General features: G+C 41.7%; 2 protein-coding genes and 1 long non-coding RNA gene across 3 annotated transcripts in view; all 3 read right to left on the reverse strand.

Annotated features, from left to right (window-relative positions):
* LOC105987465 (submaxillary mucin-like protein) overlaps positions 1–7,251 on the reverse strand; it is a 43,952-nt gene extending 36,701 nt beyond the window's left edge. Inside the window, exons 1-14 of the mRNA XM_013018722.1 lie at positions 7,194–7,251; positions 7,058–7,102; positions 6,555–6,608; positions 5,083–5,136; positions 4,878–4,931; positions 4,280–4,333; positions 4,093–4,146; positions 3,020–3,052; positions 2,651–2,704; positions 2,492–2,536; positions 2,269–2,316; positions 1,993–2,046; positions 744–797; positions 524–577 (exon numbers count right to left, since the gene is read on the reverse strand). Coding sequence (XP_012874176.1) covers positions 524–577; positions 744–797; positions 1,993–2,046; positions 2,269–2,316; positions 2,492–2,536; positions 2,651–2,704; positions 3,020–3,052; positions 4,093–4,146; positions 4,280–4,333; positions 4,878–4,931; positions 5,083–5,136; positions 6,555–6,608; positions 7,058–7,102; positions 7,194–7,251 — 715 coding nt within the window. The remainder of the gene's footprint in view (positions 1–523; positions 578–743; positions 798–1,992; positions 2,047–2,268; positions 2,317–2,491; positions 2,537–2,650; positions 2,705–3,019; positions 3,053–4,092; positions 4,147–4,279; positions 4,334–4,877; positions 4,932–5,082; positions 5,137–6,554; positions 6,609–7,057; positions 7,103–7,193) is intronic.
* A 3-nt stretch (positions 7,252–7,254) lies between these two features.
* LOC105987488 lies at positions 7,255–8,698 on the reverse strand. Its single transcript, XR_001175162.1, has 3 exons — positions 8,642–8,698; positions 7,555–7,587; positions 7,255–7,287 (listed from the first exon to the last, which is right to left on the reverse strand). It is a non-coding gene; the product is annotated as an uncharacterized LOC105987488 (long non-coding RNA).
* Positions 8,699–12,951: 4,253 nt separating this feature from the next.
* Positions 12,952–15,436, reverse strand: part of LOC105987466 (mucin-12-like) — a 98,614-nt gene continuing 96,129 nt past the window's right edge. The window contains exons 62-65 of the mRNA XM_013018724.1: positions 13,872–13,925; positions 13,678–13,731; positions 13,150–13,203; positions 12,952–13,016 (exon numbers count right to left, since the gene is read on the reverse strand). Of these exons, the coding sequence (XP_012874178.1) occupies positions 12,952–13,016; positions 13,150–13,203; positions 13,678–13,731; positions 13,872–13,925 (227 nt within the window). The remainder of the gene's footprint in view (positions 13,017–13,149; positions 13,204–13,677; positions 13,732–13,871; positions 13,926–15,436) is intronic.

The raw sequence follows: 15,436 nt of genomic DNA on the forward strand, positions 1-15,436 counted from the left end.
TCAGTGGGACCTGCAGCACAAAGAAGCTAGGCTGTCATAGCAACTCAGGAAGCCAGAGGAGGACCTGAATCTAAAATGCAGACTTGCATTCCTACGTTTGTGTTTTCAAAGTAACAAAATACTCATGGCCACAGCACATGATGAATTAGATGCATTTTCCTGCCTTTTACGTATCATAATCCAAGTAAAATGACAATGTTCACAAGTAGAGACTTCTGCTGGAATTTGATGAGAATTTTTCCCCAGTGCTCACCTCTGTTAACTTACCTGTTGTTCCAGTAATCTTTGCTTAGAGACAGCAGGTGTAAGACGTGGATACAATGCTTAAATGTGCTCAAAAATTAAATTTTGGAGGAAACGTGTCTATATATGTAATTATGTACGCATGTACATGCATGTAAAGAAACATATATCTGAATATGCTATGGTCCAAGGAGCTGCTTCTTTCTCTCTGTGTGTCTGTCTCTCTGTGTGTCTCTGTCTCTCTTTCCCCCATTCACCAACCCTCCCCCACAAATCTCACCTGCTTCCCTCTTTGCTGCAGTGGTACTCTTGATTGGTGTAAAAGCTGTAGTTTCTGAAAGGGAGAGAGAGAGAGAGTGTTTGTAAGGGTGAGGTTTTAGGAAAAAAGGAAAATACTCTGTGTGGTTATTCCATGAGAAGAATAACATTCTTCCATGAAAAAAATAATCTCTAGGACCTTATTTCCAGAAGAGGCATTTTCTTCCAAGCTTGAAGCTCACCTGTGCTGGAACTTCCAGGGGCAAAGGTTGTGCTTCTGGCCACACCAGTAGTGCCTGAAATGAGGAAAGTCATCAGCAATTGAAGCATTCCAGGTATAAACCAAAGAATGTCACTGGGGCTACATCATTCAGAGAGTGTGCCCTGGGGAACTCGGTGAGATACTGTTTATTGTATAGGTAAACAGTATGTGGTTGGTGTTTCTACATGTTTTTATTGGTCTTTGGTCCTAGATTGAGTCAATCATGTATTCTATGTATCAACTATGTATTTCATCCAATAAATATTTAACCCTGTTGTACATTATGAGTCAGTGAACATAATAAAAGTATACTTTCACAGGAAGCCTGTGCTATTTGTAGTAGGCATGCTTTGCAAATAGAATAAAAATTCCCCAATGGAGGTGAACATAATTTTTTTTATATTCATTGTCCTATCTATCCCAGGCCTCCGAGGTGGTTCTTCACTATTGCAAGCAAGAAAACCATTCAAGTCTACTTTGATCTTTAAGTCATCACTGAGGCAACCCCTGGGTAGCTTAACGTGTGCAGCCAAGTCAAAAACGTCAATGAGTTTAAAAAAAATTCTGGCTTCATTCTATTCCTGTTTTCACCTGAGACTAAACCTTCTTGGTCAGTGTTGACTCTTGCTTTTACTGGCAACAATTTCCAATGGGCTTATTTTCTAAGGAATTCCTATTCCTATCCACCACAGACACCTACACCACAAGGCCAGAAAAGCATCCTAGAGTAAGTGTCAGCAGCTTGGCTGTTCTGGTGTGCAGACAGAACCAGATACCATTCTTTTTTCTTTCTTTTTCTTTTTTGCCAGTCGTGGGGCCTGAACTCTGGGCCTGGGTGCTGTCCCTCAGCTCTTCAGCTCAAGGCTAGTGCTCTACCACTTGAGTCACAGCACCACTTCCAGCTTTTTCTGCTTATGTGGTGCTAAGGAATGGAACCCAGGACCTCATGCATGCAAGGCAAGCGCTCTACCACTGAGCCACCTTCCCAGGCCCCGCCCCCCTCCCAATGTCATTCTTATACTACAGTCATTCATGCATAGAGTTTGGCTCTAGATGGTCCTCAGCGGCAGTGCTAACAGCTGCAGCCTCTCATTTTCAGATTTCCTCCATGTAGTCCTATTGGTTTCCAAGCAAGTATTGGAGAACTTTGGGAAAGTAAGAACAGGTTTGTGAAAGCATTTTTCCTTGCAATTCAACAGGGGTGAGTGCCTCTAAGAGAATTCACTTACTTGGAATGGACCTTCCAGATTCAGAAGTGATGCTGGAGATGCTGCCACTGGTACCTGCAATTAGGGGCAGGAGAGATCTATAAGTCGTCACTTTAAATGAAGGAGAGCATCCAACACAAGTCAATCGAGGTCTATTCTAGGGCTCATTTGCATGGTTTTTTTGAGGTTCTTTCTTTTCTCCATTGGGAGAAAATCAGAAAGGCTGAACTCTCAGACATCTCCTTCCTCTGAATTATGGAACATATCAGGAATAGGTTGATGCTCTCTCATAATTACCTGTTTGCCTGTCAGAGACTTGGCTTCCTGGAGCAGTAGTCTTGGCCCCTAAAGATAATAGAGAACATTCTTTTGTATATCAATGGAAAAATTGTGGGGGGAAAGTAAAGATATTCTAAAACTTGGTAACTCCGAAGTATTATTGATCAAATCCATTGTGAATTTATTTCAAGTGAATCAAAGTGCTGGAAGTCGCTCATTGCCCCTACTATTTATTTATTACCTGTTACTGTTACTGCTTCCGTGATTGCAGAGAAAGTTCTGGCTTCTGAAAGGGGGGAAATGAAAAGAAAAGGCAAAATGTGAATGTTCTGAGAAGAGGGGATCTAATTATTCCAGAACCCTTCTGAGAAGTAGTTCTTCCCCAGTGTTAGAGTTTTACCAGAGCTGGAGCTCGTATGTGCAGCTGTTGGAGTTGGGTATGCTCTAGTCGTGCCTGGCAGGAAAAAAGAGAACAGTAAGCTGACAAAAAAGCCAAACTTTTACTACAATCTTTCAGGCACAGAGGCAGACTACAGAAGAAAGTAGCCAACAGCATCATTTTTGCAGATTAGAAGAGAAAGTAGCCAAGAGCATCCTTATTAGCAACTTCCAAGGAGCCAATGATACTTCTGGTTTGGTTACTGTGCATTTCCTGTTAGTATAAATGACACATGTGCTTTTTGCAAGCACAATGTAGGAACAAACATTGCTGTCTGCATAATTTGTTTATTCAGTGTTTGAACAATCTCAAAGCATTTCCCATGTTTACCTGTTGGTCTCTCTGCCGCTTTAGTGGTGGTTCCTAATGAAAAATGAGAAGTGAAAATTATATGTGGATGATTTATGTGAAAAATAGGACATTTTATGCCTGGCGCTTGTGGCTCAAGTGTGTAATCTTAAGCTACTCGGGATGTAAAGATCTGAGCATTGAGGTTCAAAGCCAGCCTTGGCAGCAAAGTCTATGAGACTTTTCTCTACCACATTCCATACAACTCATATGATTCTCAACTGGGCCTTGGGAAATCTTTGCTTGGAATAAGAGTGGTAAGCACCTCAATAAAGAAGCATATAGAGCAGGCTACTGGTGGTTCATGCCTATAATCCTAGCTACTCAGGAGGCTGAGCTCTGATGATCTCAGTTTGAAGCCAGCCTAAGCAGGAAAAAAAATCAGTAAGATTCTTATCTCCAATAAACCATACCCCCAAAAAAGCTAGAAATAGAGCTCAAATAGTGGACACTAGTTTTGAAGGAAAAAAGAGGACTCCTCCTCCTCCTTTTTCTCCTCCTCCTCCTCCACACACATGTATGGTATGGAACTCATAAGTAATAGAGATATGGATTATTAGCATCCTTATTTCTTGATTTAAGTGTTAAGAGTTTTACAGTCCAGATGATACTAGAACTTGAAATTAGAGAGTAAAAAGAACAAATATATCAACGTTTTCACTATAATGTACAGAAATTGCTTCTCATAGACGAGTTTTTTCAATTTACCAACAAGCTCTTTCAGTGGTTTCTAGAATCAAGATTTAGTACACCATTTCTACACTGTAAAATATCCAAGACCCATGAGTTTAAGAGGATAATAACCTCCTTTATAGTGAAAATATTCAAAAAATATTTCCAACAATGTAACATGTGCTCAGTTCTAGTTCCAAGGTGAAATCTTCTTAAAGCAAAAGACAGGGAAGGAAGAGGGTTTCAGTGCCTGACCCTCAGGTGATAGATCAAATCCTGGGTTTCAGGTATTTCTGTTGAGAATGTGTTCTTCCCAGAGGACCAATAGGAGCTCTCATTGCACAGCTGTGTGTGTGGAGGTAGCAGGGGCTGTCAGTGTTTACCTGCAGGGCTTCCAGCTCCACTGGTCCCACTGACTCCAGAGGAAGTTGTGGCTGCTGAGAGGGGAGAGATCACAGAAAATGAATCACAGGGTCAGAGCCCAACTGTGGTGAGTCTGCTTGGAAGCAGCACAAGGGAAGTGCACTGCAGGATGGGCTCAGCACAGTGTGTGGCCAGTTGTGAACTCACCTGTGCTCACACCTGCAGGGACAACTGTTGTGCCAGTGCTGACCTCAGTGGGACCTGCAGCACAAAGAAGCTAGGCTGTCATAGCAACTCAGGAAGCCAGAGGAGGACCTGAATCTAAAATGCAGACTTGCATCCCTACATTTGTGTTTTCAAAGTAACAAAATTCTCATGGCCAGACCATGTGGTGAATTAGATGCATTCTCCTGCTTTCAACATCTCATGGCCACCATAAAATGACAATGTTCACAAGTTGAGATAGTTCTGCTGGAATTTGTTGAGAGGTTTTTCCCAATGCTCAACTGTTAGCTTTCCTGTTGTTCCAGAATCTCTGCTGAGAGTTAGGCAGTGGAAGATCAGATAAAATGCTGAAATGTGCTCAAAATTTAAATTTTGGAGGAAAGATATATGTATATATAGATAAATAGATAAATAGAGAGAGAGAGAGATTTGTAAAGATATATACACCTGAATATGTTATGTTCACATGTGGTGCTCCTTTCTCTGTCTCTGTCTGTGTCTGTCTGTCTGCCTGCCTGTTTGTCTGCCTGTCTGTCTCTCTCTCTCTCTTTCTCACCCACACCCACACACCAATTCTCACCTGTCTCCTTTTGTGGAGCAGTGGAACTACTGACTGTTGTAAAAGCTGTAGTTTCTAAAAGGGAGAAAGAGAGAGTTTGTAAGGGTGAGGTCTGAGGAAAAAGGGAAAATAATCTTTGTTGCTCTTCCTTGAGAAGAACAACATGAAAGTCATCTCTAGCACCTTATTTCCAGAATAGACATTTTGTTCCAAGCTTGTAGCTCACCTGTGCTGGAACTTCCAGGGACAATGGTTGTGCTTCTGACCACACCAGTGGTGCCTGGAATGAGAAAAGTCATCAGCACTTGAAGCATTCCATGGATAAACCAAAGAATGTCACCGGGGCTACATCATTCAGAGAATCCTGTAGAGATACTGGCCACATAGAATTCATCATGTATGTTGTTGGTGTTTAAACATGTAATCATGAGTCTCTGTTCCTAGAATAAGTCAATTATTTTTTCTATCTATCAACTATACGTATCATCCTACAAATACTTAGTTAACCCTGTTCAACACTAGTGATCAGTGAACATAATAAAAGAATACCTTTCACAGGAAGCCTGTATTATATAATAGGCATGCAGAGCAAACTGAATACAAAAGATCCCAACGGATGTGAACATAATTTTTTTTATATCCAGTGATCTATTTATCCAAGGCTTGAGATGATTCTTAACAATTGCAAGTAGGAAAACCAAGTCTGCTTTGATATTTAATCCAGCACTGAGTCAAATTAATGCTGAGTAACTATATTTGGAGCTAAAAGCTGGGAGTGGCTGGCTCATACCTGTAATCCTAGCTACTCAGGTGGATGAGATTTGAGGTTCATGGCTCAAAGCAATCCCATAATGAAAAGTTCCAGAGACCCTGAGCTCCAATTAGCCACCAGAATGTGGAGCAGTGGCTCAAAGTGGCAGAGTGCTAACCTTGAGCAAAGAGATCAGGGCCAGGGGCTGGAAAGGTGGCTCAGTGGTAGAGTGCTTGCCTTGCATACATGAGGCCCTGGGTTCGATTCCTCAGTACCACATAAGCAGAAAAAGCTGGAAGTGATGCTGTGGCTCAAGTGGTAGAGTACTAACTAGCCTTGAGCTGAAGAGCTGAGGGACAGTTCCCAGGCCCAGAGTTCCGGCCCATGATTGACAAAAAAAAAAAAAAAGAGATCAGGGCCAGAACTCCTGAGGTCAGGCCACAGGACCAACATAACTAAGTAAATAAATGAAATATAAAATGTTGCAGGGAAGACAAGAAGTTAATGAGAAGTAAAAAATTCCAAAATCTAGTCCTCTTTTATCCAGAGAATAAACCTTCTGGGCCAGTGTTGTTCACTCCTGCTGGTGATGACAATACTATCCATTGCATTAAATGTCCAGGGAATCCTATCCCACCCCTACCAGAAATCTGGGCCTTAAGGCCAGCAATTCAGAAAAGAAAACATCTTAGGGTGAGTGTCAGTAGTCTGTCTGTGGTTGTATGTAGGGAAGACCAAATTGTGTTCTTTCAGGCGTAGTGTCCAGCTTGAGCTGGTCCTCAGAAGCAGTGCTAACAGCTGCAACCTCTCATTTTCACTCATTTGCTCAAAGTTGGTTTCTAAGCAAGTATTAGGAATATTGGGAACATGGGGTGGGGAAAGGTTTGGGAAAGCATCTTTCCCAGTGAAACTGAATAGGCTGAGAGCCTCTGAGGGAATTCACTTACTTGTGATGGAGATTCCAGATGCAGAAGTGGGGGTGGAGATGCCTCCGCTGGTACCTGCAATCACAGGGAGGAGGATCTATAAGCCATCACTTTAAAGGAAGGAAAACATTGAACACAAGTCATAGGAGGTCTATTCTGGGGCTCATTTGCATGTTCTTTTGAGGTTCTTTCTTTCCCCCCAAAGAGGAATAAAACAGAAAGACTGAACTCTCAGGCATCTCCTTCTACTGAGTTATGGAAATTTCAGGGATTGGTTGATATTCTTCCATTATTACCTGTTTGTCTGCCAGAGACTTGGCTTCCTGGTGCAGTAGTCTTGGCTCCTAAAGAAAATAGGGAACATACTTTTGTATAGCAATGTAAGTATTTTGGGTAAAGTATACATGTCTTAAAACTTGTTAACTCAGAAAAAAGTGTTATTAGTAAAAATCACTGTGAATATATTTCAATGAATTCAAATTGTTGGAAGTCATTAGCTATCCTTTTTCTTTATTTTTTTTTACCTGTTATTGTTACTGCTTCAGTGACTGCCGAGAAAGCTGTGGCCTCTGAAACGGGGAAAATGAAAAGAGAGGGCCAAGTTGAATGTTCTGAGGAAAGGATGGGGGGGATCACTAGGGGAACTGATTATTGCAGAACCTTTCTGAGAAGTAGTTCTTCCCCAGTTTTGGTGTTTTACCAGAGCTGGAGCCCCCATGTGCAGCAGTTGGAGTCCTGTATTCTCCAGCAGTGCCTGTGTGGGAAAAAGAGAAAGAAGAGCAAGGTGACATTTTTGCAGCCTGGAGGAGAAAGTAACCAACAGCATCCTTATCAGGGACTTCCAGGGAGCCAATGACACTTCCTGTCTAGTGATTGTGCATTTCCTGTTGATATAGTTCATAGGGGAGACAACATTCCTGTCTGCCATGTGCTTAATACAAAATAGGAACCAACTTTGTTGTCTGGGTAATTTCTTTATTCAAAGTTTGAAGGTCATCTGAAAGCCACCTGACATGTTTACCTGTTGGTCTCTCTGCTGCTTTGGTGGTGGTTCCTAAGGAAAAGAAAATGAGAAGTGAAAATTATGTGTGGATGATTTGTGTGAAAAATAGGACATTGTATGCCTGGTACCTAGGGGTCAATTGTGTAATCTTAACTATTCAGGAGGCCAATATCTGAGGACTGAGGTTCAAAGCCAGCCTTGGCAGCAATGTCTGTGAGATTTTTCTCTACCATATTCCATAAAACTCATATGCTTCTCACCTGGGCCTTGTGGAATTGTTGCTTGGAATAAGACTGGTAAGCATCTCAATAAAAGAACTCATACAACAGGCTGCTGATGGCTATGCCTGGAATCCGAGATACTTAGAAGGCTGATACCTGAGGATCATAGTTTGAAATCTGCCCAAGCAGGAAAATCTGTGAGATTCTTATTTCCAGTCAACCACACAAAAAAGCTAGAACTAGACTTATGTTTCAAGTGGTAGAGCACTACCTTTGAATGAAAAAGCTCTGAGACAGCTCCCAGGCCCTTTGCTTAAGCCCCAGGACAGGCACAACCCCGCCCCCCCCAAAGCTTATGGCAAGGAACTCAAAAGAAGTAGAGATACAGATTGTTAGCTTATCTGTTGCTTTCAATGTTAGAGTTTTGCATTCCCTATGGTAGATGAACTTGAAATTAGAGAGCAATAAGGAAGGACCAATATTTAATCCTAATGTAAAGCAAAAGTCTTCTCCTCTGGCTTTTACCAATGTCCCATCAAGCGCTTTCAGCGGTATAAAGAACTAACTATTAGTACACTATTTGTATCCTGCAAAATATGCAAGACTGATGGCTTTGAGAGCATCATGACTTCCTTTACTTATAGTGAACATGTAAGAAATATTCTCTTCCAATGGGCTAACACATGCTCAGCTTTTAGTTTCAAGGTGAAGTCTTCTTGAAGCAGAAGAAAAGGAAAGTAGGTTTCAGTGCCAGACCCTTAGTTGATAGATCAAATCCTGGGTTTCAGGTATTTCTGTTGAGAATGTGTTCTTCCCAGAGGACCAATAGGAGTTCTCATTGCACAGCTGTGTGTGTGGAGGTAGGAGGGGCTGTCAGCGTTTACCTGCAGGGCTTCCAGCTCCACTGGTCCCACTGACTCCAGAGGAAGTTGTGGCTGCTGAGAGGAGAGAGATCACAGAAAATGAATCACAGAGCTCAGAGCCCACTGTGGTGAGTCTGCTTGGAAGCAGCACAAGGGAAGTGCACTGCAGGATGGGCTCAGCCCAGTGTGTGGCCAGCTGTGAACTCACCTGTGCTCACACCTGCAGGGCCAACTGTGTGCCAGTGCTGACCTCAGTGGGACCTGCAGCACAAAGAAGCTAGGCTGTCATAGCAACCAGGAAGCCAGAGGAGGACCTGAATCTAAAATGCACATGTGGATTTGTACATTTGTTCGTTCATAGTAATGAAATTCTCATGGCCATAGCACACGATGAATTAGATGCATTTTCCTGCTTTCCACCTATCAGAACCAAATCAAAATGACAGTGATCACAAGTTAAGATAGTCCTGCTGGCATCTGAGGAGAGATTTTCCCCAGTGGTCGCCTGTTTGGTTTCCTGTTGTTCCAGTATCTCTGCTGAGAGATAGGCAGTGGGGAGGGGGAAGTGGATAATATGCTTGAAAGTGCTTAAAACTTACATTTTGGAGGAAACAGATATATGTATATATATGTATGGACCTGAATATCTTATGTTCCCATCAGGTGCTTCTTTCTGTCTGGTCTCTGTCTATATCTCTGTCAGTCTCTCTCTCTCTCTCTCTCTCTCTCTCTCTCTCTCTCTTTCTCTCTCTCTCTCTCTCTCACACACACACACACACACACGCACACACACACAAATTCTCACCTGTCTCCTTTCCTGCAGCAGTGGTGCCACTGACTGTTATAAAAGCTATGGTTTGAGAAAGAGAGAGACAGGGAGGAGATGGTGGTTAAGGGTGAGTTCTTAGGAAAAAGGGGAAATACTCTGTGTTGCTCTTCCATGAGAAGAACAACATGAGGGTCATCTCTAGCACCTTATTTCCAGAATGGGTATTTTCTTCCAAGCTTGTAGCTCACCTGTGCTGGAGCTTCCAGGGACAACGGTTGTGCTTCTGGCCACACCAGTGGTGCCTGAAATGAGAAAAGTCATCAGCACTTGAAGCATTCCATGTATAAACCAAAGAATGTCACTTGGGCTACATCATTCAGAGAGTGTGCCCTGGGCAGCTTGTGAAGATACAGTTCACATGGGCTTCATCATGTATGTGATTGGTGTTTGAATGTGTTTTTATTGGTGTCTGCTCCTAGACTGAGCCAATTACCTTTTCTGTTTACCAACTATCTATTTCATCCAACCAAATTTATTTAACCCTATTCAACACTAGATATCAGTGAACATAATAAATGATTACCTTTCACAGGAAGCCTGCATTATATACAGAAGGCATGCTTAGCAAATAGAATACAAAAGTTCCCAGTGGAAGCAAACATAACATTTTTTTTTTTTGGTCGGTCGTGGGGCTTGAACTCTGGGTTTGGGCGTTGTCTCTGCACTCTTCAGCTCAAGGCCAGTGCTCTACCACTTGAGCTATAGCACCACTTCTGGTTTTCTAGTGGTTTATTGGAGATAAGAGTCTCATGGACTTTCCTGCCCAGGCTGGCTTTGAATCGCAATCCTCAGATCTCAGCCTCCTGAGTAGCTCGGATTACAGGCATGAGCCACCAGTGCCCTGCTGCATAACTTTTTTTTTATATCCAGTGCTCTATCTATTCAAGGCCCCAGAGGTGGTTTTTGACTAATGCAAGTAGGAAACCGTTCTAGTCTGCTTTGATCTTTAAGTCATCACTAAGATGACTTGCAGCCAAGCATAAAAAAGTCAATGAGAGGTTGAAAATAAGTCTGACTTCATTCTTTTCCTGTTTTTACCTGAGAATAAACCTTCTTGGTCAGTGTTGACTCCTGCTTATAGTGGCAACAATCTCCAATGGGTTAATTGTCCAGGGAATACCTGTTCCTATCTGCACCATACCAGAAATCACACTACAAGGCCAGGATTTGTGAGAGAAACCATCCTAGAATAAGTGTCAGCAGCCTGGGGTGTTCTGGGGTGCAGACAGAACCAAATGCCATTCTTATACTTCCATCTTTCAGACATAGAGTTTGGCTCCAGATGGTCCTCAGCGGCAGTGCTAACAGCTGCAGCCTCTCATTTTCAGATTTCCTCCATGTGGTTCTGTTGGTTTCTAAGCAAGTATTGGGCAGGATTGGGAAAGTATATTTCCCATGCAATTTAACAAGGACATGTTCCTCCAAGAGAATTTACTTACTTGTAATGGAGCTTCCAGACTCAGAAGTGATGCTGGAGATGCCTCCACTGGTACCTGCAGTTACAGGGAGGAGAGATCTTTAAGTGATCAGTTTAAGTGAAGGAAAGCATTGAACACAGTCATTGAAGATCTATTATCAGGCTCATTTAATATTTTTGAGGTTCTTTCATTTCCCAAATGGAGGAATAAGACAGAAAGATTGAACTCTCATACATCTCCTCTTTCTGAAAAATATGGAAAATATCAGGGAGAAGTTGTCACTCTCTCCTTATTACCTGTATGGCTTCCAGAGACTTGGCTTACTGGCACAGTAGTTTTGGCTCCTAAAGAAAATCGAGTACATTCTTTTGTGTAGCAATGAAAGAATTTGTGGTAAAGCATAGGTTTCCTAAAACTTGGTAACTTAGACAAAAGTGTTATTCTATAAACCATCATGAATTTATTTCAAGCGATTCAAATTGCTGGAAGTCACTAGTTATCCTTTTTCTTTATTTTGTACCTGTTATTGTCACTGCTTCAGTGACTCCAGAGAAAGCTGTGGCCTCTGAAAAAGGAAAATGAAAAGAGAGGGCCAAATATCAATGTTCTGGAGAAGGATGGTGGGGGGATCACTAGGGAACGGCTTATTGCAGATCCTTTCTGAGAAGGGGTTCTCCCCCCTTTTGGTGCTTTACCAGAGTTGGAGCTCCCATGTGTAGCTGTTGGAGTCGGGTATGCTTTAGCAGTGGCTGGGCAGGAAAAAGAGAGAAAACAGCACATTGACATTTTGTCAACCTGAAGGAGAAAGTAGCCAACAGCATCCTTTTCAACTACTTCTAGAATATCAGTGACCCTTCCTGTCTAGTCACTGTGCATTTCCTGTTCCTATCAATGACAGGGGAGACATCTTCCATGTCTGCCATGTGCTTAGCACATGATAGAAATCGACTTTCCTGTCTGGAGAATTTTTTATTTAAAGTTTGAAGGTTATCTGAAAGCCATTTCCCATGTTTACCTGTTGGTCTCTCTGCTGCTTTGGTGGTGGTTCCTAATGAAAAGAAAATGAGAAATAACAAGTATGTATTAATTATTTGTATTAAAAATAGGAGATCTTGCACAGGCTCAAGCCTGTAATCTTAGCTATTCAGGAAGCCAAGGTCTGAGGACTGAGGCTCAAAGTTAGCAGTGGCAGGAAAGTCTGTGAGACTTTTCTCCACAATACTCCACACAAGTCATATGCCTCTCAGCTCGGCCTTAAGTAAGCCTTGCTTGAAATAAGATTGGTAAGCATCTCCATACTAAAAGCATATGGAGCAGGCTGCCTATGGCGCATGCCTGTAATGCTCGCTCCTCTGCAGGCTAAGACCTGAGGAATGGGATTTGAATCTAGCCCACCAAGTAAAGCCCATGAGAATTTTTAATCTCCATTTAATCATCAAAAACCATCCTGGAAATAGAAATATATCACAAGTGGTAGAGTACTAGCTTTGAACAACTACTCAGTGGCAGCACCCAGGGCCTGAGTTCAAGCTCCAGGATAGGCACACACAAAAGCATATGGCATGGAACTTGTAAGTAATAGAAATACGGATTATTAGTATGCTTATCTGTTGCTTTTAATGTTAGAGTTCTGTAGTTCCTATCACACTAGAACTTGAAATTAGAGAGTGAAAAGGACAAATATTTCAGCTTTTCTCCATAAAGAAATGACTTCTCATAGATGAGGGTTTTTTTTCCAATGTACTAACAAGTTCTTTCAGTGGTATCTAGTACTACAACTTAGCACACCATTTCTTCCCTAACAAAATATCCAATGACAGATGATTCAAGAGCACAATGACTTCCTTATAGTAAAAATGTAAAAAAAAATTATCTTCCAATGACCTCATATGTGCTCAGTTCTTAGTTCCAAGTTGTAGTCTTCTTGAAGGAGAAGAAAGTGAAAGAAAAAGGTTTCAGTGCCTGACTCTCAGATGATAGATCAAATCCTGGGTTTCAGGTATTTCTGTTGAGAATGTGTTCTTCCCAGAGGACCCATAGGAGCTCTCATTGCACTGCTGTGTGTGTGGAGGTAGCAGGGGCTGTCAGTGTTTACCTGAAGGGCTTCCAGCTCCACTGGTCCCACTGACTCCAGAGGAAGTTGTGGCTGCTGAGAGGGGAGAGATCACAGAAAATGAATCACAGAGCTCAGAGCCCACTGTGGTGAGTCTGCTTGGAAGCAGCACAAGGGAAGTGCACTGCAGGATGGGCTCAGCACAGTGTGTGGCCAGCTGTGAACTCACCTGTGCTCACACTTGCAGGGCCAACTGTTGTGCCAGTGCTGACCTCAGTGGGACCTGCAGCACAAAGAAGCTAGGCTGTCATAGCAACTCAGGAAGCCAGAGGAGGACCTGAATCTAAAATGCAGACTTACATTCCTACATTTGTTTATTCACAGTAACTAAAATCTTATGGCCAGACCATGTGGTGAATTAGATGCACGCTTCCTGCTTTCAACATCTCAGAACCAACATAAAATGACAATGTTCACAAGTTGAGATAGTCCTGCTGGGATCTGATGAGAGCTTTTCCCCAATGCTCACCTGCCAGATTTCCTGCTATTCCAGTATCTCTCCTGATGTCGGGGGAGAGGCCGATTAAATGCGTAAATGTGCTCAAATGTAATAATTTTAGAAAATATATGTATGTACATGTATACATGTGTATAGATAAATAAATCCGTGTATGTTATATTCTATGAATTGCTTCTTTCTCTCTTACACACAGACACAAACACACACACACACACACACACACACACAAATTCTCACCTGTTTCCCTTCTTGCTGCAGTAGTACTATTGACTGTTGTAAAAGCTGTGGTTTCTGGAAGGGGGAGAGAGAAGGTTCATCATGAAGACTTAGAAAAATACACTGTGTCATTTTTACATGAGAAGAGCATTATGGAAGTCATCTTTAGGACCTTATTTCCAGAATGAGAACTTTCCTCCATGCTTGGAGCTCACCTGTGCTAGAACTGCCAGGGGCAACAGTTGTGCTTCTGGCTACACCAGTGGTGCCTGAAACAAGAAAAAGCACCAGCCATTGAAACAGTCTATGCATAACTCAATGAATGCCACGTAGGCTACATCATTCAGAGATTGTGCCCTGGGCAGTTCAGGGAAATAGCATTTAAATAGACTTCATCATGTATGTGGTTGGTTTTTTTTTTATCATGTTTTTATTGGTCTTTCTGCTCCTAAGTTGATGTAATTATTTTTCTATGCAACAACTATCTATCTCATCTCACAAATATCTATTTAATCCTGTTGGATACTAGTGATTAGTGAACATAATGAAAGAATACCTTTCACAGAAAGCTTGTATAGACAGTAGACATGGTTAGCAAATTGAGTAGAAAATTTCCCAATGGAAATGAGCATAATATTTTTTATAATATCCAGTGATGTATTGATCCAAGGTCCCAGTGGGGAGGTGGTTCTTGCTTATTGAAAATAAGAAAACCAATCAAATATGCTTTGATCTTTAATCTCTCATGGAGACAATCATTGGGCAACACTATTTAAAGTTAAAAGCTGTGGGCAGGTGGCTCATGCCTGTAATCCTAGCAACTCAGGAGACTGAGATTTAATGGTCACTGTTCAAAGCCATCCCATGCAAGAAAATCCAAGAGATTCTTATCTTCAATTAACCAGCAGAAAGTAGAGCTGCAGCTCCAAGTGGCAGCGTACTAAGCTTGAGCAAAAGAGCTCAGGGATAACACCTAGGTCCTGAGTTCAAGTCCCAGGACCAACAAATAAATAAACAGAAAGTTAATGAGAGGTAAATATAAAAATTTCTAGGAAGTGGTGCTGTGGCTCAAATGGTAGAGTGCTTGCCTTGAACTGAAGAACTGAGCGATAGCACCTAGGCCCACAGTTCAAGCCCCACGACCAAAAATAAATAAATAAAAAATGAATAAATAAATAAATAATGAATAAATAAATGTCTAGTCCTCTTTTATCCTGAGACTAAACCTTCTGGGTTAGTGTTGATTCTAGCTGGTAAGGGCAGCACTATCCAATATGTTAATTGGCCATGGAATTCTTATTCCTATCTGACCCACACTAGAAATATGGACTATAAGGCCAGGGCCTGAGTTCAAGCTCTAAGATAGGCACACACAAAAAACAGGTGGCCTGGAACTTGTAAGTAATAAAAATATGGATTATTAGTATGCTTATCTGTTGCTTTCAATGTTAGAGTTCTGTAGTCTCTGTATCACACTTGAACTTAAAATTAGAGACTGAAAAGGACAAATATTTCAGCTTTTCACCATAATGTAAAGAAATTACTTCTCATAGATGAGGTTTTTTCAAATGTACCAACAAGCGCTTTCAGTGTTTGCTAGAATGACGATTTAGTACATTTATTCCCTGCAAAATATCTAATGACATGATTCGAGAGCACTGTGACTTCCTTTATAATGAAAATGTTTTTAAAAAATTCTCTTCTAATGATCTCACACGTGCTCAGTTCTTTGTTCCAAAGTGAAGTCTTCATGAAGCAAAAGAAAGGAAAGAGGAAGCTT

This window comes from Dipodomys ordii, unplaced genomic scaffold (genome assembly GCF_000151885.1).
Source record: "Dipodomys ordii isolate 6190 unplaced genomic scaffold, Dord_2.0 Scaffold42, whole genome shotgun sequence".
NCBI lineage: Eukaryota > Metazoa > Chordata > Mammalia > Rodentia > Heteromyidae > Dipodomys > Dipodomys ordii.